Below are 25361 nucleotides of genomic sequence, written 5' to 3' on the forward strand. Positions count from 1 at the left end.
CTGCGCGGGGGGTGGGCGGGAAGGAGGATACGGCGTGCACAGGAGAGCGGACGGGCTGGAGGGGGCGGCCTGCGCATGCGCATGGGAAGCGGGCGGGGGTGCGCATGCGCGGCGGCGCGGTGAGTGATGGACGGGGGTGGCGGGGCCGGTGCGGCCTAAGGCTTTGGTCGCCGCAGGCCCTTGGGCGCCGGGCAGCCTGCGCAAGTGTGTGGGGAGCGTTCACGCCACCCCTCCAGACGAGGCTCAGTGTGTGGCCTGCAGATAGCTGCGTCTCTGCAGAGTGCGCTGGCAACCGTCACTGCCATCCGCGTGGCCTGTTGGCCTCATGTGAGGCTGTAGATTCTTAAAACACCTTGAGAAGGGAGATGGAGGTTATGCATGGGGAACGCAGGTTTGTTTACCTGCTTAATATGTGAAGATGAGGTGGATGGGCTCTCATCTCTGGTTGCATGGTGATGTGTTCCCCTTGGAAAACCATAAGCACTAATGTCTGTGTGTATGGCCTGTCTGTCCCGTATAAAAGCCCAGTGTCCCAGTGCAGACTCAGGAACAGCCCAGGCAATTTGCAGGGGTAGGATGGGCTGGCTGTCAGCCCCATATGACCTCTTGTGCAAGCCCATGGATGTCAAACGAGGATTGATTTGCAAACCTGAGCTCGGACAAGGCAGTTGAACGAGGTTTAGAGGTTCTCAACAGAGACCAGAGCACAAGGACCCGTGCTTTGCTCTGCCTTTCTTCAGCTGATGCCCTCTCCATTTCTCTGTCCATGTCATACAAGCAGCTGGAATCCAGTTTTCACAGAGCTGGCTCTCTGGGTTTGCTTTTGGGCCAAAGGGTGCATGCTGCATCCCCTCATCCTCTGTTCCTAGGGATTTCAGCAGGATTTGCATCTTCCATCTTTTCCCCTTTTGCTTCTCTACAATGATTTTTTCATCCTTGAACAGAGGGCAGATTTAACCTTACTCCTGCCATGGGTAATCTGGACACTTGGCTGATCTCTGAACAAACCCTGAAACTTTTATGGGAGAAGGCTCTCTCCTGGTTGGCAGTGCGCTCTTCTGAGTCCTGAGCTAAAATGTTTGACGTGGTAAAATGAAGTTGTTACAAAACCGCAAGCATTTCCAGTCCCAGCATGTCTAGGGTGCCTGAATGAGTCAGGCTGAGTGCTGCATGTGGGTTGTTCCCATTCTGGTTGTGAGCAGATGTGTCAGGAGTGCATGCTTGAGTTGTGTCACCCCTGCCTTGGGGCAGACTGTGACTAAAGCTGTTTCCTTATTTTTCTTGTTACAGAACCTGAAGGCAAACAAAGAGGCTGAAAGTGATAAAGCTCTTGTGAATGTGACACTGGAGGTACAAGGTATGATGGCCTCCCTCCTCCCTGTGTGTAATGTATTGGGAAGCAATCAGGAGAGGACATAGTATAGATCCTCTGGGATTTGCGGGGGAATGTAGGGGGGTGGCATGGTGCTAACATGCCTGGATTGAGTTTGTGACAAGGGGAGTCATGCTGCTTGGTCCCCGCCATCCTTGTGTCAGTGACATTGACTGTGCTCTTCTATTGTCCTTACAAGGATGAATACAGATAGAGGAGGCTTGGTCCTCACAGTATTGTTTCACACATAGTTGTGGGGAGACTGTTTTCAGGATGGCTGACACATGTTGTGTTTTCATCTGGAAGCCTGACCTAGCCTGCAGCTCCCAGTGGTTGCCCAGCCCTTCCTTAGACATGGCTGAAGCTCAAGTCTGGGCCCTCCCAGAGGAGGTAGGTGCAGGAGGTGAGGCTTTCCTCAGCCAGTGTTTGGCTGAAGGAGCTGAGGAAGGAGGTGAGCAGGGAAAGGCTGGGAGCCGGCTTGTGGAGAGAGGGCTGGGCAGTGAGTTCTGGGCAATGAATTTGTAGAGTCAGAGGAAGTTACTGTCAAAAGTAAGCTTTGCCTCCCCTAGACCGCAGGCACTGGTCCTGAGCTGGCGTACCTCGGCACAGCTGCATTTCCTTGGAGACACAGATGGCTTCCCTTGTAGAGGAGCTGGTCCGTGGTGTCTGACCGAGGCAGAGTTAGGTAGGAATGGAACTCTGGAAGCATCTGGGCTAGTCTTCCTCACAGCAGGGCTGACTTACAAGCTAGATCAAGTTGCTCAGGACTTGTCCAATTTAGGTTTGAGTATCTCCCAGAATGGAGACCCCACAGCTTCCCTGGGCTTGCCCCAGAGCTGCAGTGCACTTAGGAGGAAGATTTTTTTCCTTATGGCCATTCAAGGCTTTCCTTGTTGCAACTTGTTCCTGCTGTGTTTTGTCTTTTTGGTGTGCGTCTCTGCAAATAGCCTGCCATTTCCAAAATGAAATTACAGGGTGACTGTATCTCTTCTGGGTCGTAGAGTAGGCATGGGACCTTAATCCCCCTTCTCTCCCAAAACTGAAGCAGGATTCAAGTGTTTTTTATACCTATATGCATCCACTACTGGGGCTCACATTTCAGACTTTGTGGAGAGGAGTTTGTTTCTTTGTGTGTGCATGGAAGTAGAGCAGCATTCATTTTCAAAAAGAGTTTTTTAATTGTGTTCCATTTGCACTATAAAAAAAGATGGGATTTATTTTAAGAAGCTGTTTGGATGCTTCAAGCTGTGTTCCTGCAGCTGGTGAGTTTCTCTTCTCTTGTACTCGTATTTTAGGAACTCAAAGATTGATTCGCTAAACTGGAAAATGATGGAGATGGAAGGGTGAGCTTTGAGGAGTTGCAGTTTGTCCTGTTCAGGCATATGACCACCTTTTTCCAAGGTACGTCAAGGTCTCAAGCAGCCAAGACTCAGCACTTCATGGGGTGAGTTGAAAGACAGAAAGCTTTCTTTGTAAAAAGGATCCTGGCTGATGGCCTTGATCTGCAGCTCCTTGGAGGTGATTTCTATTAACTTTGGATAAGGAACTATAAGTCATTGCCAGTTCCCTACACTGGACAGTTCATTTGTGTTTGATGTTTCTACAGCATCTTGAAGGGAATCCAGACACAAATCCAGCTGTCACACTTAGAAAGGTTTCTCCATCCATTTCCCCACAAAAAAGGAAGCTAAAGAATGGTTTCTACTGAGAACAATTCAGGCCAAGATGTTTTGTTTCACAAGGGAGTGACTTAATAGACATTAGTTGGGCAGCTGAGGGTGGTGACTTGGGGAGAGTTTTCCACTTGTCAGTCAGTTTTTGGATATGGTCTGGACTTCAGCCACTGCATCGTGACCGAAAGGCTCCCTTGGGAGCTGCCTGAGTTGGAGCAAATCCTGTGCAGGTAGAGTAGGATGGTAATACAGAACAACAGAGGGCTGTCGAGTCTCATGTTTTTATGGGAGGGAGAGGGATGCATATCCTAGCAGAGGGGAAAGCTCACCCCAATTCTAACATTGGCTTCAGAAGTGCCGATGTCTCTGCACCTCTTGTGACTCTGGTTGTCGACTTTTTAGTGCATGGAGCAAGCTTCATCCCATCCACATTTTCTTTGTTTCATGTAGAATACTTCTTTCTCCTTAGTGCTTTTAATTCCAAGGACTGGCAAGGCATTTGCAAGTAACTGTGCTTTAATGCACAAAGGTGGAAATGAATCGCTGATTACCCTGACAGCCAGGACAGCTCCATCCAGGATCCTGAGCAAAATAGTTAAAAAAAAAATTTTTTTAAAAAATAATTGTTTCAGGTTCTTTTACGTTAAGACTGAGGTAACAGTTCTCTGAATATAGGCTTCTTCCAGACCTGGTATGAAATTGGTGCTCTGCTCTTGGTTATGTTACCAGTTCTGTATCAGCTTTCTGGGTTCTGCTTTTTGGTTCAGCTTGGCTGTATCTCATTTATCTTTGAAGCTGACCTCAACCCAATTTTAGCTTCTAGATCAAACAAAATGTTAGCTGGCAGTTCCCATCTGACGGTTTTCACAAGACCCTCTGATGGTATATAACTTTCCATGTTGGTCTTTCTGTGGATACTGAGTTTTCATGGGTTAGCATGGAGACCAAACTGCTTGTCTGTGCCTGCCAACCTTAAGAGCAGCTCAGGACATGTCCCTTCTGGCAGCTTGGGGCTGTTTTTAGAATGTTCTCCAATATTGATGGGGTCCCTGGAGTTTTCTTTCAGTATCAAAAGCTGTTGGTTTTTCTCTGTCAATTTTGCCCCACTGACTTACTGCTTTTTTCCTCAGCGTCACAGGAGAGTGTGGAGGGAAGCAGTCTGTCCTTCCAGCCAAGCTGCATGGGCCCACATCTCTTCTCCAGCATCAGCAACAGCACTAGATTTGCCAAGCCTGAACTTGTCATTGCCATCTGAGTCCTAGAAGAACTTAGAGGAGAACTGCAACGTCTCTGGTGCTGCCTTGACTGGTGGTGGTGGGTGAAATGATCAGCAAGGCCTTTCAGCAAGCCGCTGTCCAGGGAGGAAGAGCGCTTGCAGTCAGGTTCATGGTGGGGTGGCAGGGTTTGGCCACCCTAGGGCTGGGAAATATCTGGGGTGGATGTGATCTAAGCCTGTCTGTGAGATGGGGGTGGATCTCTGAAAGACTGGAGGGTGGTCAGATGGTGTAACAACATAAGTCCTGTTGGTGCTGTTAGAAGAGGGAGAAAGTGATTTCAGTCTATGCTGTCCTTGCAGAGGCTGAGTAGCAGCGCGGAGGAGCAGGTGGGCCTGGCAGAGCTGTCTGCAGCTTTGGACAACACACTCATGGTCCCCAGGAGCGGGCTTCAGCATGCAGCCGTCACCTCCTATGGATACAAACTGCAGGGCCTCAGGTAAGGGTGCTGCTTGCTGTGAGGAGGACCCTTCTGTGGGGTGCTTGAGATGTCTTTTAATGCACTGCTCACCGTGCCTGCAGGATTCAAGTGAGGCAGATCGCCAGGGAGAGGGACAAGGCGAGGCTGGACTTGGAGAAAGTGGAGAGACGCTGCCTGCAGCTTGGCAGGGAGTTGGATGAGCAGTACATCGCTCTCGAGCACGCCCAGAGCAAGCTCAAGTAGGAGAGGTCCTTTTGGTGGGGCAGGGAAAATGATTTTCCTGTGGGTGCCCACAGCCTCTCCCTCCCCTCCCAGTCTCCCTTTATGAATCTCCCGCTTGTTTTGCCATTGTGTCAGTGGCAAAGAAGTCCCTAAAGGCCCCCCCACTCTACGGTCCCAGCATCCCTCCAACCGAGCTTTCATCTCCTGCTTTGTGCTTGGTGAGAAAGTGTGTCTGGACCTTGTGGCCACCTGAGAACACACTCTGGGTGCCCCAACCATGTTGCTTTTTTTCCCCAGGGATGTTCAGGGAGAAACAGAGGCAAAAGAGCTACTTTTGCAACAATCAATCAATCACCAAGCGAAGCTGGAGGCTGATACACAGTTCCTGAAGGGCATAGAGGCCAGCCTGCAAGGGAGACTGAACCACACGATGAAGGTAAGTAAAATTGCCCTGGGTGAAACATCTTCACTTCTTCAGAGGAGGCAAAGCAGAGGTGGTAACAAAGACAGATGGTTTGTGTTGCTCTTGCTGGGAAGAACAGGAGTTTTATGCAGAAAAATCATCAGCTACATCCATACTATTGAATTAAATGCAGAGCTTATTCCTTTGCCATGACATTATTAAACCTCCATGTTGTCTGTTGGAAATGGTTTGGCCCTTGGTAACACCTGAACACCTGGTAGCTGAGGCTACAATTGTGCCAGTGACCATGCCAAAAGCAGAGGCGATAGTGTCTGCGTGCCTGGGATTTTCCCAGTGCAATTCAGTGTAGAAGTACAGATGGAGATAGCTCAGGACTTGCTGCCTTTGTTGACTGTGAGGGAAACCATAATTTTTCAAAACAGAGGTAGAAATGAGCCTGTGGGGCTCTCTAGCTCTTATTCTGCAAAACACACTCCTACGTCTGTCCTTTGAAGAGGTGAGCCAAACCCCAGCCCACATGGTGTGTATCAGCAGCATGCTGTCCAAAGCAGTGTCTTCTGCAAGCTGTACTGCATTCGGCTTGCTGGTGTGCCAGTTGTTTTACAGCTTCTTGCTGAAGGCCCGTGGCCAATGAACCTGTCCTGCGATGTGAGGACCCACAACATCAAGAGAATCTTCTCCCTTTTGTCTGCAGGAGAACACACAGCTGCAAAACAAGGTCACGGAGATGGCTGAGAAACTGGCGGCCTCTGAGAAGCTGGTGTTGGAGCTGCAGAAAGAAATCAACTGCACTGTGAATGACAAGGTAGCCTTCCTTTCTCTGTTCAGGTTAAACAGGAACTTTTCAGGAACTCTTCAAAAGATTGACCCTTTTCTATGAAATCTTGCGTATTTTAGGTCAGTTTTTACTGTCTCCCCCCCTTTGAACTCTCCTGCACATTAATGACAACGTGGCAAAATACTGGCTTTTAATCTAGGCCTTTCGAAGTTTGAAAGAACCAGGATGAGGAAAGTTTGCGATTAGAGAAAATTCTACAAATCTGTAGTCTTCAAGTGAAAACTTTACAGTTTGGTTTCCAGAAAATAAAACCTTTCTTTTTCACAAGAATTGAAGTAAAGGGTTAGTTTTAGTGTCTCCCACTCCAGCAAGGCACCTGGTAAAATGGATCTAGGGAAAGAAATGAGTCTGTGATCTTGTTCACTGGTTTGGAAAAGCTAGCCTGCCTGTAGTTTGGTGTCTCCCATGCATGAAGAAAAATGTTTTTCCTCCTCTTTCTGCATCTGACCCATTCCACAGGTGTCAGTAGGAACCCTTCCATTGAATCTATGGGTGTAGCACCATGACTCCAGTGATTTAGAGACATTTGCCTCTGTTTGGAGAGGTGATAATTTTTCCCTGATGAGAAGTGTTTCCCTGTGCTTGTGCAGCTGGGCCAGGTGGAGCCCCACAGCCCAGAGCTCCTGAACCAGAGCGAGTGCTTTGCAGAGATTGTCCTGGAGTATGAGCGGCAGTGCCAGGTACGAGTGGGCAGCTCTTCGGGAATGCTATCCTGAAAATACAGCTCTCATCGGCACATCTGTTGGGCACTTTGGCCTGGGGGAGAGGAAGGAGGCAGCCCTGATCAGAGTGCAGAGGGGGGATCCCTCTTGCCTTGCTCAGAGTCCTGTGGCAGGAGGCAGGACACAGCTATACCCCCAGTAAATCAGCCTGTCTCCTTGCTCCTGCTGCCCTCCATGGGTTGGTTCCCTTGCTGGGATACTGGCAGGGGGAAGTAAGGGTGGGTTGTAAATTCCTCCCTCCCTGCCACCCTGCAGCCATGGGCCATTTTGTTTGGGAACCATGTAGCTCTGTGTATAAGAACAGACCACAGTGTGTTCTGTTGCATTTCTTCTTGAACGCAAGGAGAAAGCTGTTCTCCTTCTTTGGAAAGCATGTTATCAGCTAAATTCTTCTACCTTTTTGTTTTTCTCTTCCTCCTTCTTGTTCCATTTTAACAACCCCTACAAATCTTGTTGCTGCTGGACTCTGCTAGAGAGTCAAGGTGAGCCTGTCCAGGTACCTGGGGTGTGTGTGGTCCAGGTGTTGGTGTTGTGTGTGTTGTACCTCCTGCAGGGTGTCGTGCTCCTGCCCAGAGCTTTGGGTTCTCTGGGACATGAGCACAGCCTCCTTTTCCCTTCTCTCATTTTTAAGTGATTTGTGTATCTTGCATGTTGTGAATTGCTGGGTACTCTGTGCCTTGGCTCCCAAGTTCTGTGCTTATTGCATTGCCCATTTGTTTATAAGTGCTATGTGTGACTGGGGAATACCAGTGATGGTGATTTATCAAATCTCCCCAGCAGGGGCTGAAATACGCATTTTCAGCAAAGCTGTTTCACTGATGCAGCAGACAGTCCCTCTTGAAGCTGTAATTAAAGGCAAACGTGCTGGAGCACTATCCAGTGCAGCTTTGCTCCAGGTGGCACTAGAGGGTTGAAGATGCTTGATGCTGCAATTTTTCCTCACATTGAGCAGCCCCAGAGAATGCCAATGGATGGAAAGGTTCCATCTTCAGGCTTCATCTGCTGCCCCTGTGAAGGCACTCGCTCGGGTTTGTCCTTTACCCTTGTTGAATGCTGTCAGCCCCCTTCCTCCTCTGTTCTCCTGTTTAGAATGGAGATTAAACAAACTGGGTTTGTATTTGTCTAGATCTGTTCAATAATATTTATTAATTGGGATCTTTGGAAGCATCCGAGTTCATAGTCTCTTGCAGCCCATCAGTTGCCTGGGTGGCAGCATGTGGGATATAATTTGGTGTCTGCTCAAAGTGGACAGTGCAGAGGGAGGCAGGATGCCTTGTACACTGTTGCTTCCAGTATGGGATGAAGAGCGTGAAGTGAAATAAGCAGTTGCCCAGCTCCAGATGCCCTCATGGAAGTGGCTCATTGCACTGGTGTGGTGGCTCATAGTGTGTTCAGCTGTGGGACTCCTTCCTGCAGGCTAATGTTGACACTGAGAGGGGATAAACTCCTGTGCTGGCCTCTGAGGGTGTCTCTGTGCTAAGCAGGCAGCAGGACCTGCCGCATGCTCTGCTTCCCATGGAATCAGCACCTTCTCGCCTCACTTTATTCCTTCTGCAACCTAGAAATGTTCCCTTCCACAGAGCCCTGTGGGACTTGCTTCACTGTAAGTCCTGCTGTTGCTTTGTCTGCATACAGTAGTGCTTGTTGGCTAGCCCAGATGCCCACTGGAGTGTCTCGAAGATGTAAATGCAAACCCGTGGGCTGTGTGGGGGATCGTACTGAGATCACAGTGTTGTGTGTTGGTCTCTGGCAATGGTTTTATTTGGGTCAGGAGGAGTCTCAGGAGGTCCAACCCTCCAAGGTATCTGCATAAGCCCCTGGTATTGTGTGCTTTTGCATGTGGGGACAGTTGCTTGTGGCTCTTCGTGCTTTGCAGCGTCTAATGATGGTTCTTGTAATAGTGGTCGCAGTAATCTGGGCTTGTATTTCTTCTCTGGCTCTTCCAAAATATCTCATCTCTCTCTGTTTGGGACTGAAGAAAACCCCCCTTCCTTATTCTCTGACTGTGCTGGTGAGGGGACTCTGCTCTTCGTGCTGCAAAAGACACTCTGAGTACATACGGCTGCTGGGATCTGTGGGTGCTTGGCCCCCCGCAGCCTTGGGGAGCTTTGTAGCTGCATTGTGACCAGTCTCTGCTTCAGGTGCTGTGGGACCAGAATGGAGTGCTGAGGAGGGAACTGGAAAGGCTGCGTCTTCAGCTACAGGAGACCAGGGCTGAGAGAGGGCAGGAGGTTTCGGTGCCTCTATCTTCTCAGCAAGAACAAGGTTCCCTCCGGATCAGAGTTTCCATGGGAGTGTGGGGTGGCTTGTGCCTGAGCTGCTGCTGCCGCCAGTTCTGGCACTGGGCAGCCATGGGAGGGAATCAGGGTGTGATGAATGGTGAGGACGAAGGAGTCTTTTCCAACTTGAGGGGTGGTGATGGTGACTTGTGGACTAGGCAGCTGGGAGAGGACAGGCAGATGTTCACTGCTGGGGATGTTGAGGAAACAAAATACAATAAAGAGGAAGTAGCCCAACTCACAGTTTGGGGAGATTCAGGTTGAGCATTAGGAAAGAACTTCTGGCCAGAGGCGTGATGCAGCCCTGGGACTCGTTGCCAGATAGATGGAGGATCTCCATCTTTTGGGGTTGAATGGACTTGACTTGATGAAGCTGCAGCCATCCTGATCATTACAGCCAGACTTGTTCTGTCTTGTAGGCCAGTCCTCACAGGGCTCCTCTCTGCTGGTGTGCCACTCTCCCAGCTCTCTGATTCCCACTTCCGTGTGCACAGAGACGTCACTCTCAATGGAGCAGCTCCAAGAGCAGCTGCAGGACCTGAAGGTGCAGCTGGAAACCAAGGTGAGGGGTGTGGGGGGAGATGTCCTGATGTCTTGGCACAACTGCTTGGTAAGCACCCTGCTACAGCATGGCTGATGTGGCATGTGCTCCAGGAAGCTTTCTGGGGAGCAGGGTGGTACGTCATCTCTCTGCTGGGGTTATTGCATGTGTTTCCCCAGCCCATCTTAGCTGTAGGAGGGTTTGGAGACCTCACTGGCTGGAAAAGGCTTTGTGGAAATCTCTGTCACCTTGCAAAATGTTCATGTGGGTCTTGCTCCTTACGGGGAACCAGAGATTAACTCAGTGTTGCTGTTGCAGTAAAACCAGCAACAGCACCAAGAAGAGAAGCAGCTAGGTGTCTCCTGAGGGCATGGTGGATATCAGAGCCCTGTCTTCCTGGGCTTGCAGCACGCTTTTAACCTGCTTGCCCCAAGGTGACAGTGTGAGCCCAGCCCTCCCTTTAGACAGCAGTGAGTGCTCATGTCAGAGGCATCAGTTTCCCCTTTCACTCCTTTTGCCGCTGAACTGAGAGGTCAGGGATGCTTGCTGGGTTTCCATTGCAGCACTGCAAGAGTAAATCCTAAACTGCCACACAGGTGATGAACAGTTCAGGGACCACAAAGCTGCTTGCAGATCTTCTGCCTGCTTCATAGTCCTGCCTTTGTGCTCATCAAATCCTGGAGTTCCTAGCATTTACAGGGGAGCCGTGGGGAGCCGCAGCTACTCACCACCACATCTTGGACAAGGGACCACTGCGGGATAGAGGAAGGATATGAGGAGCAGTGGCGGATGATGCCCTGGGCTCTCCCTTCCCCTCTCTGGGGTCCCTTGCAAACAAGGAGAAAGGGGAGAACTGCACTGCTTGCTGGAACAAGCTGGGACCCACCAATATCTGCTTGTTAAAGGCTGCTGTGTGAGGCTGATAATCGCCCTAAGTTCAGCAGGGACCAGAACTGCCTGAAGAGTGTCCCTTGTTGAGAGGGACCACTAGATCAATCTGGCTATTGGAGGAGAGGGGAGCTCTGGGGAGCATGGTGCTAATATCCAAATCCTGTCTTCTCCCAACAGATAAACTATTACAAGGAGGAAATCAAGTTAATGAGGAAAAACTTAGAGAGAGAGAGGAAGGACAGTGAGTGACACATCTCAACTTCAAAGTTGAGATGTGCAAGATGGAAGACCAGAAAAGAGACCTGGAAGAAACAGCTGCAAAGTACCGGGCTGTAATTGATAGCCTGAAAGAGCAAAAATGTGCATGGAGCCTGAAGCTGGAGGAGAGGTTTGAGATGGAGCAGGCCACGGTGGGACGACAGCACACTGAAGACATTTACCATCCAGGGCAGCAGCTGGACCAGGAGGGAGAAGAGCTGAGGATGCAACGCAGGGACAGAGAGAGCCTGAGGTCTGGCACTGTTTTCTTTCTGGGGCTAAGTGGGAGACTAGGGGTACATTCCCTGCTCATACCAGAGTAGGTTAGGCTGATTTCTCATGGGGCTGGAGAGCTGCTTTAACTTGGAAGAAAATCTGTGCTGTATTGCAAGGATGCATCTGTTCGATGTGAGACGTCTAAACTCCCCTTACATGAGTGCTTTTATTTCAAGACTTTAACTTTCCTTGCATGTTCTACAAGCTAGTCAGAGGCAGTGCCCAGCAAAGACTGTAACTCAAAACAGTGAGTGAGAGAAATAAGAGAGCTTTCATTAGTGTTTTCTTATTATCTCTCACTTTCTTGGTCCTTCAGCAAACCTGCCTCTACTTGCCAGATCATTACAACCTCTGTCTTAAAAGCAGCAAAAAATGGCTTAAATTTCTCTACGTAGCCAAAACAGACTGGCTTGTGGGAGAGTAAGGTTGTCACTAAATGGCTGTTCATCTTCCCTTCCTGTGCTTGTGGTGCCAGTTCTTCAACCTCCCCAGGGGCCAGAATGGCCTTGCAGAAGAGACTGGAGACAAATTGGACAGGAAACTGTTGCCTGTCCATGCCCGCCCCCTCCTGCTTCCCAGCGCACCCCACCACTGCCCCCAGGCTTTCCTCCTGCCTCTTCCCTGCTATGCCTTCTTTCACTGCCTCATGTCAGGAGCAGAGTCCGCTTCAGCAATACGCAAGCAGAGGATTTTGCTAGGTCATTATCCTCATTTTAGGACTGAGGAGCTGAGATATGGGGGTAGGTGTGAGAGAAAGGAGGTGACTTGGCTGAAGTCTGACAGACCTGGGGAACAAACGCAAAGAACAGGAATACAAGGCATTTGAGCTGTGTTACCACCATCTCTGGTGAATGGTAGAGGGACTGGCTGTACTGGGGAGCTTTCAGAGTTGTTGGAAAACATCTGAGGGGTGAGTCTTTGAGAAGTGCAAAACGGTGTGGGAACTTTCTGTAATGTTTAAGTAGCAACCTAAAGAGAACTTTGCGTTGCCTCTCCAGCAAAAGTATGTTCTGATGCCTGCAGAACTTTTCAAGCTGTGTCAGCAAAATGGTTTTTATCTTTAGGAAAGGTGCAGAGGTTGAGCATAATCAAGAGCTGTTATGGACTGAATGCCAGTGTGAGGACAACTGTAAGGCTTTGTTGCAGCAACTTTGTTGTGAGAGGAGGTGATTTCCCAGTGATAAAGGAAGACCCTCAAGAGTAGTGTGCCCAGGAGAGGTAGCAGTGGAAGTGGAAGGAAAAAGACATGGTCTCTCTGTGGAAGAAGAAGCAGCTAAAGTTGGATGAGAAGGTTAATGAGGAACAAGCCAAGATGTGTGAGATGCTGGCTGTTTAGAAGAGAAAAAAACCACCAGTATGAAGTGGGAATAATGCAGAGATCATGGGTCTGATGTTGGCTCTGGTGTTGGAAGGGACAAGGTGTCTGGAGAGCTGCCCTCTGGGAAAGGAGCAGGTCCCCAAGACTCAGGTGAGCAGGTAGACCAAAATCTCCTGTTGCAACCTCAGCACCGAAAGAACAGAGAAGAAATGAAAAATTGTGTGATGGATGAACCAGTGCAGACAGTGCAGACGTCTGCTGCAGCTAATGGCCTGCTCAATCTAGAAGCTGGAGCCAAAGCTGAAAGCATTTGTCAAGGGGAAATGAAATCTTGATAGACAAGGGGATGTGCTTAGGAAGGAGGCAGAGAGGGCAAAGTTAAATGGTTTGCCTTCATGCAGCAGACACAGCAGCATGTCAGGACATAGACAGACTTGATCTGGAGGGGAAGAAGAGGAAAAAAAGCCATGGGAGACAGAGTAGCACAGCAGCACAGGAGGAAACATGACATTCAGGCTGTCAAAATGGAGCTGGACAGGGAAAGGAACAGGGTGAAAATGGAGCTGATGCAGCTCAGATGTCATGCACTGGCTGGAAAATGAACCCAGAGCTCAAGAGAGTAGCAGGTTTGAGTGCAAAGGCAGTTTGCAGAACTTACACAGTGCTGCTGCTGCAAAAAAAGCAGATGCCTTGTGAAACACGAGGCTGCTTAACAACATGATGGTCCAAGACACTCTTAACAGCAGCTATGTTCTGTCTTGCTGTTTTCCGCGTGTTTTTTACTAACCGTGGGAGCGTGGTCAGAGAACTGGGATGTGCTCACGTGGCTGTGGCTGACTACACACTCGTCTCCTCTGCTTTGTACAGCTGTATGTGGGTGTTGGAGATGCCACAGGAAGCACAGCATGTGAATCCTGATGTAAAACTGACTCAGAAAGCAGCAACTGTGAGGAGCATCTTGCCAAGCAGGGGGAGCAAATGACACACAGCCCATGCGCTAGTTTTCTCGCTTGCTTGCTTAGAGAAGAGAGGAAGAACTTTCCCACTCAGCTCCTCTGCCTCCCACATACAGTGCCACAAACTGCAATGCTGTCCTCCCTGCTAGGATGGACGATCTGTTCTCCTGCACTCTCCCCTGAGGAATTTGGGTCCTGTGTGGACCTGGGGTTTAGCAGTAGCTATTGGATAGAACTGTTTAATACAGGACTGAGCTTCCTTCCCACAAGTGCCAGTATTCGTGGCCTCAAGGGAGACTGGGAGTACTGGTAGGAGTGAAAAGATAATGAGGCAGAGAGGCTACCGTGGATTTGGGGTAATAGCTGTTGTGTCCAGCACTGTAAAATGACAGAGGCCTCACAAGCAAGCTAACTACTCCAGACAGGCTCCTCTCTATTGCAGTTGAGGGGTTGGGTTCACCACCTGGTTATCCTGTAATGAAGTCTCGGTGTGTCTTGATGAGCCAAATCACTTTGTTTCCACTCCTTGGCAGGCCTGCAAAATAATTTCAGCCAGCTGGAAGCCACACAAATTCAGGGTCTGATGCTATTTGTCCTTATTCCCCTTTATTTCCCTTCCCTTGAAGACCTGCTTCTTCTCTACCAATGTCTCTTGATTGTCCCCACATGTTTTGTGTGAGTTATTGGATGGTTGTTTCTTAGATTTCTTTTGTTCTTGTTGTCCTTGCAAACCAAATGGGAATAGAGCAGGGAGCCAGCATAGGATGCCAAGAGCGAACTGGGCTTTTGCATGGTTTTCTCACTCTGCTGTCTCTCCTTGCATGGGAGAGCTGTGCCAGCTGCTGGAGGAGAACAGCTTGCTGAAAAGTCAACTTGGGAGACTCCAGCAAGAGCTGGGGCTAGCAAAGGAGAAGGGCAGTGAACATAATGAGTCAGAAAGGAACCAGCTATGGGAGGCTGGCAAATGGGTGGATAGCTAATGCTTGTAAAGGGAACAGCCACTCAGGTGCATTTACCAGACTTCAGCTGGCTCAACCTGCCTTTTGTTTTCTTATTTCTGAGCAAAACAGCACTCTCATGCTCTTTTCTCCATGCAGAAGCAGCCAGTGCTGGGATGGGCTTGGCCAGCCATAGGCTTGGGCAGGCCAGAGCACTGGGTCTGGAGCCAGGTTTGGGGGAAGCTGTGGGGATGGGTCTGCTGAGGGAGGAAAGGATGGGCTTCTTTGCTACACAAACCTTTTGGCCAGTGGCCTGCTGCTGCCTTAGGAAGCTTGAGGTAGGTACTGGGGTTACCCACTGAGCCATAAATCCAAGGAGAGCCGGGCTTCTGGTGCAGGTGATCCCAAGAGTCTGCTAAGCTGGCTCTCCCACTGTTCTTCATCCCCTGTGTTAGTCCTCTGACAATGTTGCAGGACTTTGGATGTCCCCAGCTGTCTGCCCTGGGCTGAGTCACCTGTTGGGGCAGAGATGCCTGACCCACTCTTGAATCAATTCAGGACCATATCCGTTTTGGCCTGGCTTTGCTTCCTGTTGCAGGCCAAAACCAGATGTGTGGCGCTCTGAAACTGGTCCTTCTCTGGGGAGACCATGGTTTGGTGCTCTTTGGCCTGAAGCGGATCATATCCCTCTCCCTGAGAGGAAACACCTGAGCAAGTTGGACAGAGAGAAGGTGGAGGACCTGGCTCAAATAGCAGAGTTAACAGCATCGGTAAGAAGCCATTAACACTAATTGACAGGCTCTTGGCTGAAGGATTTAGGACAAAAACTGCACGTGTGCTTATAGAGAAGAATGGGAATGTTTGTTTCAAACATTCAAACCCAGTCTTGCTTTGAAGAACCAGCTTCATTTTATAGCTTTATAGGGTAAATTTGTGTGACAAAAGCCAGTAAAGGTCTTACAGAAGGGAAGGTGTCACTACAAAATCTCTAATGAGGTTGACTATGTACTTGCACTCTTTCTGCCAGAGATTTTGCTCACTCCCAGTCTCAAACCCACATGCTCACAAGCCCTTGAACATGTGTGCACACAAGGCCTGCCCAGGATTGCTTGCGTGCAACATGGATGAGGGTTGCAGGCTGTCAGTTCCTCACCCTGTTCCTGAGATTCCTCATGACTGGGAACCACAACCTGTTGCTTGGACATGTCTTTTGTACTCTTCAGGGCCATCAGCTGCAGCAGGGTGGCCTTTGCTGGCCCTCTGCTGGCTTCAACTTCCATTAACCTTCAGCCACAAACCTGCTGCCCGTTGTCTGCTTTGGAGCAAAGCTGTGTCGGTTGCCCATTTTCCTGGGAGGCTAGCAGAGGAACCGGATTTGGGGTGTATTGCCGCCCTGCTGTTAGATGCAGGCTTTCTGCTGACATGTTGCCTGTGCTGTGGTCTGGTCAGAGCATAGGCCAGAAACTGCACCTTACTCAGCATCCTAGGAGCAATGCCTGGGGGATGGTGCCCTTTAGTGTCACTGCAGGCTGCTCTTGCAGCCCTTACTCTGCTCTTTCGTCTGGGACTTTCACATGTGCACACAGACGTGTTTCCATTCACACTGTATTCTTACCAATCTTAATATTTCTGTTACACATCCCCCCCCCCGCCTTTCCCTAGTGACATCCTCCAGGGCTATCACCTGTGCTGGGAATGCTGTGCTTGAACTCAGCCACTGGGCTTTGGTCAGGCTGGGAAATGAGGGCACTTGTCCTGGGTGCTCAGAAGGCCCTGCAGCGACAGTGGTGTTCCTGGGTGGGAAACCAGCAAGGACAGTGTGAGACACATTAAGTCTCTATTACCTCTCCTCCCACCCCAAGCCTCTGTACATGAGTTGTTTTTTTTCTCAACCTTTTCCAGAGTGAGACGAGCAAGGGGGAGGTCTCCCACCTGAATGTCAAGATGTGTCAGCTGGGCCGTGAACTCACTGAGCACAAGGCCGGCCACAGTGCTGGCCATGGCACTGTTCAGTTGCGGAGCCAGAGGCTTGTGGAGGCTGAGCAGCTACGAGGAGCGGACACAGCCGCAATGCTGGAGCACCACCAGCAGCATGCAGCATGTTGGATGGAGATGGAGCTGCTCCGACAGCAGCTCAAGGCCTCGCAGGAGAAGGTGAGTGTCATTCAGTTGGTGACAGGCTGCTGAGTGGTCCCTGTGATGTTGGTATTGCCCTGCTCGGGGCTGTATTGGGCACCTTCCCCAGGCAGAAAAGACAGTCCTCTTCCTCTTTGTGAGGGGCAAAGGACTCACCTTCCCACTCAGATATGTCTGAAGCCAGTTCAGGTGCAGCTTGGGACAGGTCCTTGCTGCGATGTCCCTTCTGTCCTTGTGTGCAGGCTGGCTGGGCAGAGAAGATGGAGGCTGAGTGGAGGTGGCTCACACACAGGGAGTGACAGGACCTGTGGTTCGCCATGGCTCAGCTGACAGAGGAGCTAGAGGAGTGGCAGGATCAGGTGGGGGCTGGGCAGAGATGACAGAGGCTAGGCAGGCCATGTCTGAGAGGAGGGGAAGGAGGTGATCAGAGCAGGGGAGCAAGGACCGCTAAATTAAGGGAAAGCTGATGCGAGAAACCTCCAAATGTTTTAATAGCCCTCACCTGCCTGCTAACCTGGGGACAGGCTCAGGGACTGGCTTTCCAGAGTAGAGCTTGCTCATGCCAGCCACCTGTAGATAGCCCTAGGGCAAAGCTGGCCCAGACCTGCTTCCCAGTGCCAGGTTTGCCCTTTGGTGGTGGCAGGAAGCAGAGGACTTGTCGTACAGGCAGGGATTGAAGCCCAGCTTGCCTGGGATGTCTCTTAAGCACAAACCCAGGTGAGTAGCCTCCCTCTGCCTACTGCCACTGTGGCCCTTGGTGCTAGAACTCCCTCCCAGAGCAACTCCTGCTCCTCGCTGCTCAAGCAAGGGGATCATCTCTCAGCAAGGGGTCCGTTTCTTATCCTGCAACTCTCAGTGCTCTCCATCCCTGGCTTTGTAGGCTGTGCAGCAAGCACCACTCCCATGGTCCTGCTGCTCTGCTGTGGCCATGCTGGTGTAAGAGCTGAGTGGGGTGGTCTGTGGGTGCTTCCTAACCTCTCCCCTTGCCCGCAGCACATCCTGGGCCTCTCCCATGTCTGGCACGAAGCTGTAACCATCTATCGACCTTCCTGTGTTACAGCTCTTAGAAGCCAAAGCAAGCTTGAGCCTGGCCCAGACTCGGCATGCTCTGCAATTGCAGCAGGCCAAGGCCCAGATGAACAACATGGTGCCAAAGAAACAGTTTGAGCAGCTGCAAATCAGCTTGAGAGAGGAACAGTGCAAGGGTCGGCAGCTCCAGGAAAACCTCCACCAGCAGGCTGAGCAGACACGCAAGCAGCTGGTCAGGACCCAGGTAAGCAGGGAATTGCAGAAACTCGGTGAAGGGTACCAGACAGGTAGCACTATCAGCCTGGAAGGCAGCTGTGGTTGAAGCCACCAGAGGTTTGGGAGGAAGATGCTATATATCAAGAGCCTTTGTGGAAAATGCACATGATCTTCAAATTCAGCTGCAATTTTCAATTTCTCATTAACCCAGTCACCACCCTTGCACTCAAACAGGAGCCCTCCCCACTCTAATCCACGTATCCCAGACCAGATACCTAGTGCCTAGAGGAGCAGGAGTTATTCAGGGACATACTCTGTATTGACTCAGGCTGGGGAAAGAAAGTTTGAGCCCTCTATGTGGAGATCTGGCCCACACAGAGTGGGGTGATTTTATCTCTAGGGCACTGGGCAAAAAGGTGTTGGGTTTTTGTGAGTTTGTCCTTTGCTTCAGGACACTGTGATTCAATTGAACTAACCTGGGCAAAAATAGAGCAAATTATAACCTAAAGAATTAAAATGAGCAGACACAAAAACTGCATCCAAGGAAACTGTCTCTCCCTGGGCTTTTCTGGACACGGCTGAGAGAGGGGAGGCCATTGGCTTGTTTTTATAGAAAACATTGCTGGGAAATCTGTCCCTTCTCTTAAAACCGGTTGGTGCTGACCTAGGGAAGGCTCTACTACTCCAGACATTTGTCCCACTGCTCTTTGCATCCTGCACCACCTCTGCTGATCCTCCCCATGCTCTCCTTCAAGGAGTGTGAAGGTCTGTGAGTGGGGCCCTGGGGAAATATATGGTCCAGGATTGCCGGAGACCGGGTGAGCACTGGGACAACCCAGCATCAGGCTTTGTTGCCCACTGCAGGAGGAATACGAGCATCTGCTGCAGGCAGCTGTGGAGCAGGCAGAGGGGCTGGAGCACAGTCTGAGGAGTGCTGAAGCTGTGCTGGCCGAGAGGTCAGCTCAGCTCAAAGATGCTCAGGTGAGTGCAAGAGGGGTTAGTGCTACACGTCCCTGCCTGGCTGGGACCCCTCCATGGGGATGTTGAACCTTAAGCCTCCTGTCCCTGCTGTAGGCCCAACTCTCCAGGAGCAAGCTGCTGATCGAAGACCTCCGTGAGGAGAGCAGGGAGTTTGCAATGTCCCTGCAGGCAGCTGAGCTGAAGAAGAAGAGCAGTGAGGAGAAGAACCAGCTGTTGGAGAAGCAAGCCTCTGCTCTCAAGCAGCTCATTGGAAAAATCACGCCAGCATCCCTGAGTGCATGATGGGGCACTCGCTGTGGCAGCCCTGCCTCTGGTCTTGGCTACGGTTTGTCAGGTGGAGAAGGGGAGGTATGGCTGGGTTGGGAAATCAGCCTTGTCCTCCCTGGTCTTGCCAGGATTTTCCTGGGTAGAAAGTAGAAAACGGAGAAACCAGTGTCCTTTAAGGAAATTAGTACTGTGATAGCTGAATTTTCCTACTGAAAGCACCAAGCACCAGCTTTGGTGCCTTTCTCACTGGCAGTGTGTGATGGTTTAAGTCAGGTCTGTCTCAGGGCAGCCATCCCACAGGAGCTGCCTGCACTCTGGCAGCATGTTTGGTGGTGGTGCAGATGCTCTCTGAGCAGGGCTGCTGTTGGGACCACGCTGTTATGGCTGGAAAGCCAGGGCAGGGCGGCTTGTAGGTTCCTGCGTCTGGCTCAGTCCCAGCAGGAAAGCTGTGTGGTGGCATTAAAATGATTGCAATATTACAGCACGTCTTGCCATCTCCAGTCTGCTCTGTATTTCAGTAGCCTCCCCCCACTGTTGCTGAACTTTTATTCCGTACAGCTCCTCTTGGACTCTAGGAGACTCTGGCCCTCCTAAAGCCTGAGCCTAAGATCCAAACCAAACTGTTGCTGGATTGTTGCCTCTGCAGTGAGCGGGACAGAGGGGCTGAGGGAAGAGCATTCTTTCAATTTGAGGCTCCAAGGCTTGGGGCAGGGTTGGTGACCCCTACTCAGCACTGCATTTCTTCACAGGAGACCAGGAGACATGGTAAGTGAACTGCCTTCCTTGTTGGCCTTCACACACTGGCAGTGAGTACTGCTCTTGCCAAAATAAGTTGTGTAAAAGGCCACAAAGCCAAGCATTCACATCAGCAAATACCAAATTTATTGACCTGCCCAGGGCGTTACCTTCTGCATGGAGGATGCGTCGTTGTCATGGTGCCCCACCTTGCTCTGTGTAGAGGGTATTTACACTAGCTGTGAAAGGACTCCTAGGATTTTGGGGGCTATGGAGACTACTGTACAAGAGAAACTAGACAAGTCTGACTGGATCAGGGTCACAAAGCAGAGGCTGGACTAAGTCAATACAAAGAAGAGGGCTTTGAAATAACTCCAGCTGTTGTTGGTTCAAGAACAAAAGGGGATAAAGTGGCTGCGAGGTAAGACTCAACCACTGCCAGTCCCAGCCTTCCAGGGCAGAGGGGTTCCTCGGCCCTGGGACAATGTCAGGAGATTGCTGGAGGCTGTGACTGAGGCAGCCTGCTTGGTCTAGGAATGCTTTTTTTTGTACTGGTGGATGACAGCTGAGACTCCTCTTTCTTTTCTTAGGGGGCAGCCCCAATTACAAGGGCCGTGGAAGAAGCTGAGTTATTACAAGGAGGGAAGCCCTACAGAGGGTGTGGGCTAGCTCAGGGAGGTTCCTTGGCTGGGGCTGGGAGAGCAATGCAGTGACACCCCAGGCATTTATCCTGTTCCTGTATTCTTCCCTAAGTATTTGCTTTTTGGCTCCTGTCAGAGATGGGGGCTAGGCAAACCTCTAGTCTTACCTAGGGCGTATGTTTTTGGAAGTGTTATCTCTCAGCCATTACTCAAGAGTGAGCAGCTCCATTAGGAAAAACAGGTGAGATGAGGCAACCCATATGGAGCTTTATAATACAAAAGGGGTTAAGGACAGTGGGTAAATCACTTGCACATACCATTGCGACAAGAAAAGATAAGCAGACCTGGTTAAGGACAGTTCCTGATAGACAAAGGAAACATCTTTAAGAATCCAGCTGAAACCAACCCTGCGGTTTGGACCTAAACCAAGAAGCAACTGAACCTGCACAAGAAAGAGGGTCAAAAAGTTCACAAAGAGGAAGACGTCTTTCTTCATCCTCAAGACCCCAGCCCGTGACCACCAGAAGGCACTGCCCAAGCATTGGAAGGAGTTATGGAAATAACTCCTTGGAACTAACTTTAATACAAAGTGGGGGACAGGCCATGGAGATGTATAGGCGTATTGCGAAACCTCATGAATATGTAATTACAATGACGTATAAATTCAAGGTGAACTGCAGTACTGGGCGCGCACGCTTGTGGTGGGGCAACCCCCCCGTGCCGCCCAGCGCTGAATAAACATACCTACTTTACAACCTCACAAGTTGTGGAGTCTGTCTTCCACATGTCACAGGGAGAGCAGATCTTCAGCCTTGCTCTGGTTTTGTGCCAGCTGGAATCCTCAAAACCCTCTGTGCCCTTTCCCACCCCTACTCCAAATAGTCCCTAGGCCCTGCTAAACCAGTGCTCTAGGGAAGGAGACTCTTCATAGAGGGACAGAGGCAGAGCCCAAGCGTGCTGGGGAAAGCCTTGGCCGGGCCCATGACCCAGACTGCAGTGCTCATTCACTCAGCACCTTAAGAAACAACATTTATAGGCCTCTGATTGGAGACAAGGCTTCATGCCTAATCCTAGAAAGAAGCTTGTGCAGCCTAATCTGACACTTGGAGGAGCAGTTGCACCAAGAGAGGGAAATAACTAATTGAGCACCACCCTGCAGGGTCAAAATGGGTTGGGTCAGAGTGCCGGGTCAGAGTGTTCAACAAACACAACATTAACTCTTGAAAAACACTAAAATGAAGGCTGAAGCAGTTCTTTATTTTGCAACCATGCAGCAATATGGCTTCCAGAGCCCACACAGTTTGTCTCTTTCTCCTATATACACAGTGTGAACAAAGACTGCTCTAAGCTGTGGGGCTTGGATAACACCACCTCCCAATGCCCGCCCCCCCCCCCCCGCTGGATTCCCAGGCTCACTACATTACCAGTATGTACCCTTTGGTCACAAAGAGCAGGCCAATGTGGTTTGTACGCTTTATAAACTCTGGGCTGATCTTCATGTCACATATCGAAGGCCACTAAGAGGAGTGGCAGGGTGCCCACTGCAGAAATGGCGAGGTGCCTGAAGTCCTGCACACACCAGAGTTCAGCCCCCATTGTGGGCACGCCACCAAGCAAGGGTTGTCCCTCCTGTCCTGCATGCTTACGAGAGAATGTGCTCGAGGACTCCTTGCCTGATTAACTGCTCGCATTTCCAGCGGGGTAAAAAGTGCTGCACAGAAACACAGACAAACTTTCCCTGAAACCCAGGCAGACGGGATTCGTTACTGCACATAACCAGCTCTGTTTGTTGTGCTGTATGCCTGCTGCATCGCGGTACCAGATCAGACTGAGCTGAACCGCAGTCCTTGGCCACGCAGGCAGCTTCCAGCACGCCCAAGGAGCTGTGCGTGCAGGAACTGTGACACGCTGCGAAGCTGGGATAAGCAGGGAGATGTCATTGGAGTGAAAGGGAAGGAAGAGAATGGACCACGCTTTTGTCACAGGTACCTGGCTGTTCTTCTTCAATAGGACGGTGGTACCATCATCGATCTCGAATTCTCCATAGTCTCTTAAACACCGCACCTGCAAAGATGAAATGCAGCTCCCAGATCATCGGATCTCCCATAGAAAGCACTAGACATCACTGCTGACTCACAACACATGCCCCAAAACTTTAAGTATGCCACCCACCTGCTGGAGCCTCAATATAGAGTGGACCTGGAAATTCAGAACTGGACCAGTCCCACAGCCTGTGGGCTCTACCTGACATTATTTTCCTTCTGCTGCCTGGAGCAAGAAGCACCCACAAGCAGACCACACTAGCCTTCCAGAGAGACTACAGGAAGAGCAGCACAAGAGACAGGGTCTGGGGAACAGCAGCAGCATTTCCAGGAGAACCTCCCCACACACATACCAGAAAATGCTAATCTGTTAACAGTGAAACTGTCTGAAGGAGCAGGTTGATTGATTGTCACTACAAGTTCTTTTGAAGAGAACATCAGAACAGAGCACTTCAGCTACCGACTGATTTCTCACGTGCTCTTGCTTTGTTGTATCAATTGTGTAAAATGATTTGTAGTCTCATCTATAGGGAGTCCATTTAAAATAACAAAGAAAACTAGTTAACAATCCTTAACATGGGAACAAAGTTTCTAATTGGTCTGAGAGTTGATTAAGTTTCTGTGAAATGCTGCAAAAACTTCTCACTGGGATTCAGACCACTCACCTCACCACACCCTGTGGACTAGAAATGCCATCTTTCAACAAACTTTGAGCCCTCAGTGGAAGGGGGAGTAAAATGATGTCAGGCAGAATGTAAAGAGTAAAACTTAGAAGTTTGTGGAAGCTTTGGTGCTCTCAAAGGCTTTGGTTGAAGACCTTCTAACTTGGGATGGGGGTGAAATGCTCTAAATAGATGGTTGGGCAAAATGTTTGTTCATAGACAAAACCCACCAATCTTGCACTTACTTCGATGTACAGGCTTTTAGGAGGTTTTATGTCCTGTGTAAGGTCCAGCCCTTCCTCTCCTCCTACTGACCTCATGTAGGTAGCCAGAGACTTTTTGTACCGATTGAACCACTCCACCTGCGGATGTGAACAGCAATCCCTCAGGCAAAGCTGAACAGCTAATGCTGAAAGACAAGTCCCTGATGAGTGAGATCTAATTTATTTGTGCTGTCAGACTACTGTTCCCAAGCATGTTCGTGCCAGCAAAAGGTGAATGCAAGCTCTTCTAAAGGGAAAAAACTGCCCCAGAGGCAGAGAGCATTCTGGATTCAGGGTAGGACGCATGCTGCTAATTGTTAGCAGCTCTGTACATTGGTCTAGAGGTGGCATTCGAGAGCAGCGTGTGAAGACCTAGTTCTGCTGGCCGCGAGTTTGATCTAGCAAAGACCACCTGATCCTTAGAAGTCCCACGCAGCACCTGTACTGAGTATCCATTTGGGATTGTACCCACAGACAATGAACAAACAAATCAGTATTTCCAGAAAGGCACATTAAGTGTCGTGTTTATAGTGGGGGAAGAGAAATCTTCCCTATTTTGACTCCACTAAACAGATAATCCATCAGGAGGAATAAGTGGAAAGAGAGAAGGAGTTTAAGACAAGGCCGACTCACTTCCTCAGCTGACATGTGAAACTGGATGGTGTTTGGCAGGACACTGCCATACTCCCACCTAAGTGCTCGGATACGCAGCAACCGGTCGTACCTGGGGAAAGAAACAAGGACAAACCCAGCATCTTTGCTGAGGTGAGTGCTGGAAAATCCCCAGGCAACACTGATGCCCCAGTCAGCCCTCAAAGCAGAGAGCAAAACCTCAGGACTTTCCACCCCCTTTCCTTTAAAGGATGTGATTTCTGCCCTATCCAGTAATTACATTTTTAAAGAGCAGGAGGAACAAGGCCTTCTCTTGGTCCTAGCATTTGGTGGCACCAGCAATGAACACAGAGACAACCTCGCAGCTCCACCTTGCAGAGGAACCACTCGCCTGGGCCAAGAGTCCCAACACGCAGAGCTTGGGGACCCTGTCATTTAGGGGCTGCGCCCCTGTGCCGGCGGGGATGAACCGACGCTCCGTGCCCTCGACGGGCCGCGGTAGCCCCCCGTCTCCCCGCCGCACTCACAGGTAAGCCAGGATGCAGCGCTGGTTTCGGAGCAGGCAGCAGTGCCGAAAGCGGATGAGGAAAATCAGGTCCGTCCGTCCCGACTTCGCTTCGGACCTGGAGGTGGAGCAGTAGAGTTACGGAGGTGCGGGCCGCAGGGGAGCACCCCCCAGGCTCTGCGGGACGCGCCGCCCCGGGATCGGGCGCGACACTCACACGTCCGCCTGGTTCCGCTCGTACAGTGCCCGCATCTCTTCCAGAGCCTGCCGCAGCCCCTCCGCCTGCAACACGGAGCAGAGTCAGTGAGAGCGGGCCGCCGGCAGGGCAGGGCCCGTCCCGCTCCCCCGGCCCCTCCCGCTCACACGGAAGGGCGGCAGATGCCCGCCGGCGGCACGGTGCAGCTCCCGCACCAGCCCCACCGCCCGCTCGCCCGCCATGCCGCCCCGCGCGCGGGAAACCCGGCCGCTCTGCAGCCAATGGAGGCCAGGGGCGGGGTCTCGCGACGCGCGAGGGCGAGGCCGCACCTCCCGCGGGCCCCACCCGGCGCCGTTACGTGCATCGAGTTGTGCTCGGTCTCGGCGCTGCTGCTGCTGCTGCTGCTGCTGCTGCTGCTGCAGCCGGTGCGGGGCTTCTCCCGCGGCTGAGGGCTGCAAACGCGGGTGGCAGAGCCAGAGCAGCCCTCCCCCGTCCCCGGCCGAGGAAGGCCGCAGGGGGACGTACCAATGCCTGGCCCAGTGACTCACACCAGTGAACCCCTCAGTCTCGCGCCCTGCCTGAGCACCCCTGTCCCAGGCAGGGCAGGCAGTGCTGCTGCCACCCCAGCACCCAGCCGAGCGCCAGGGCCTGCGTCCCGGCCTGGACACCCCCA

General features: G+C 51.0%; 2 protein-coding genes across 8 annotated transcripts; one reads left to right on the top strand and one right to left on the bottom strand.

Moving 5' to 3' along the window:
- Positions 1 to 47: 47 nt before the first annotated feature.
- On the top strand, positions 48 to 19517 carry LOC142601146 (ninein-like protein). 7 transcript variants are annotated; one of them, XM_075749603.1, is made up of 15 exons: positions 92 to 119; positions 1291 to 1357; positions 2668 to 2773; positions 4176 to 4359; positions 4622 to 4758; positions 4842 to 4979; positions 5260 to 5398; positions 6081 to 6191; positions 6815 to 6904; positions 9088 to 9211; positions 9645 to 9787; positions 16306 to 16557; positions 17600 to 17812; positions 18649 to 18765; positions 18859 to 19517. In XM_075749603.1, exons 5-15 carry the CDS (start codon positions 4691 to 4693, stop codon positions 19045 to 19047), a joined length of 1584 nt encoding a protein of 527 aa, XP_075605718.1. In that variant the 5' UTR covers positions 92 to 119; positions 1291 to 1357; positions 2668 to 2773; positions 4176 to 4359; positions 4622 to 4690; the 3' UTR covers positions 19048 to 19517. The 7 variants fall into 7 exon arrangements, with proteins under 7 accessions (XP_075605717.1, XP_075605718.1, XP_075605716.1 ...); XM_075749602.1 differs by having other exon boundaries at positions 48 to 136; positions 1312 to 1357; positions 4176 to 4758; XM_075749601.1 differs by having other exon boundaries at positions 2668 to 2816; positions 4176 to 4758.
- A 2129-nt stretch (positions 19518 to 21646) lies between these two features.
- GINS1 (GINS complex subunit 1) lies at positions 21647 to 25001 on the bottom strand. Its single transcript, XM_075749607.1, has 7 exons — positions 24856 to 25001; positions 24710 to 24774; positions 24515 to 24610; positions 24009 to 24099; positions 23358 to 23474; positions 22398 to 22472; positions 21647 to 22119 (listed from the first exon to the last, which is right to left on the bottom strand). Exons 1-7 carry the CDS (start codon positions 24928 to 24930, stop codon positions 22051 to 22053), a joined length of 588 nt encoding a protein of 195 aa, XP_075605722.1. The 5' UTR covers positions 24931 to 25001; the 3' UTR covers positions 21647 to 22050.
- Positions 25002 to 25361: the final 360 nt, after the last annotated feature.

Source organism: Balearica regulorum, chromosome 3 (genome assembly GCF_011004875.1).
Source record: "Balearica regulorum gibbericeps isolate bBalReg1 chromosome 3, bBalReg1.pri, whole genome shotgun sequence".
Classification (NCBI taxonomy): Eukaryota; Metazoa; Chordata; class Aves; order Gruiformes; family Gruidae; genus Balearica; species Balearica regulorum.

What these genes read in the sequence shown, in the direction of transcription:
- LOC142601146 (XM_075749602.1), top strand. Translation starts at nt 4,607, where the DNA reads ATGCTGTCCTTGCAGAGGCTGAGTAGCAGCGCGGAGGAGCAGGTGGGC. An exon ending in AGTATGAGCGGCAGTGCCAG is followed by an intron (nt 6,905 to 9,087) that starts GTACGAGTGGGC and finishes TCTCTGCTTCAG; the next exon opens with GTGCTGTGGGACCAGAATGG. An exon ending in AGGTGCAGCTGGAAACCAAG is followed by an intron (nt 9,788 to 16,305) that starts GTGAGGGGTGTG and finishes AACCTTTTCCAG; the next exon opens with AGTGAGACGAGCAAGGGGGA.
- GINS1 (XM_075749607.1), bottom strand. Translation starts at nt 24,930, where the DNA reads ATGGCGGGCGAGCGGGCGGTGGGGCTGGTGCGGGAGCTGCACCGTGCC. An exon ending in GGCATCTGCCGCCCTTCCGT is followed by an intron (nt 24,775 to 24,855) that starts GTGAGCGGGAGG and finishes TCCGTGTTGCAG; the next exon opens with GCGGAGGGGCTGCGGCAGGC. An exon ending in CGCTGCATCCTGGCTTACCT is followed by an intron (nt 24,100 to 24,514) that starts GTGAGTGCGGCG and finishes TTCTTTCCCCAG; the next exon opens with GTACGACCGGTTGCTGCGTA.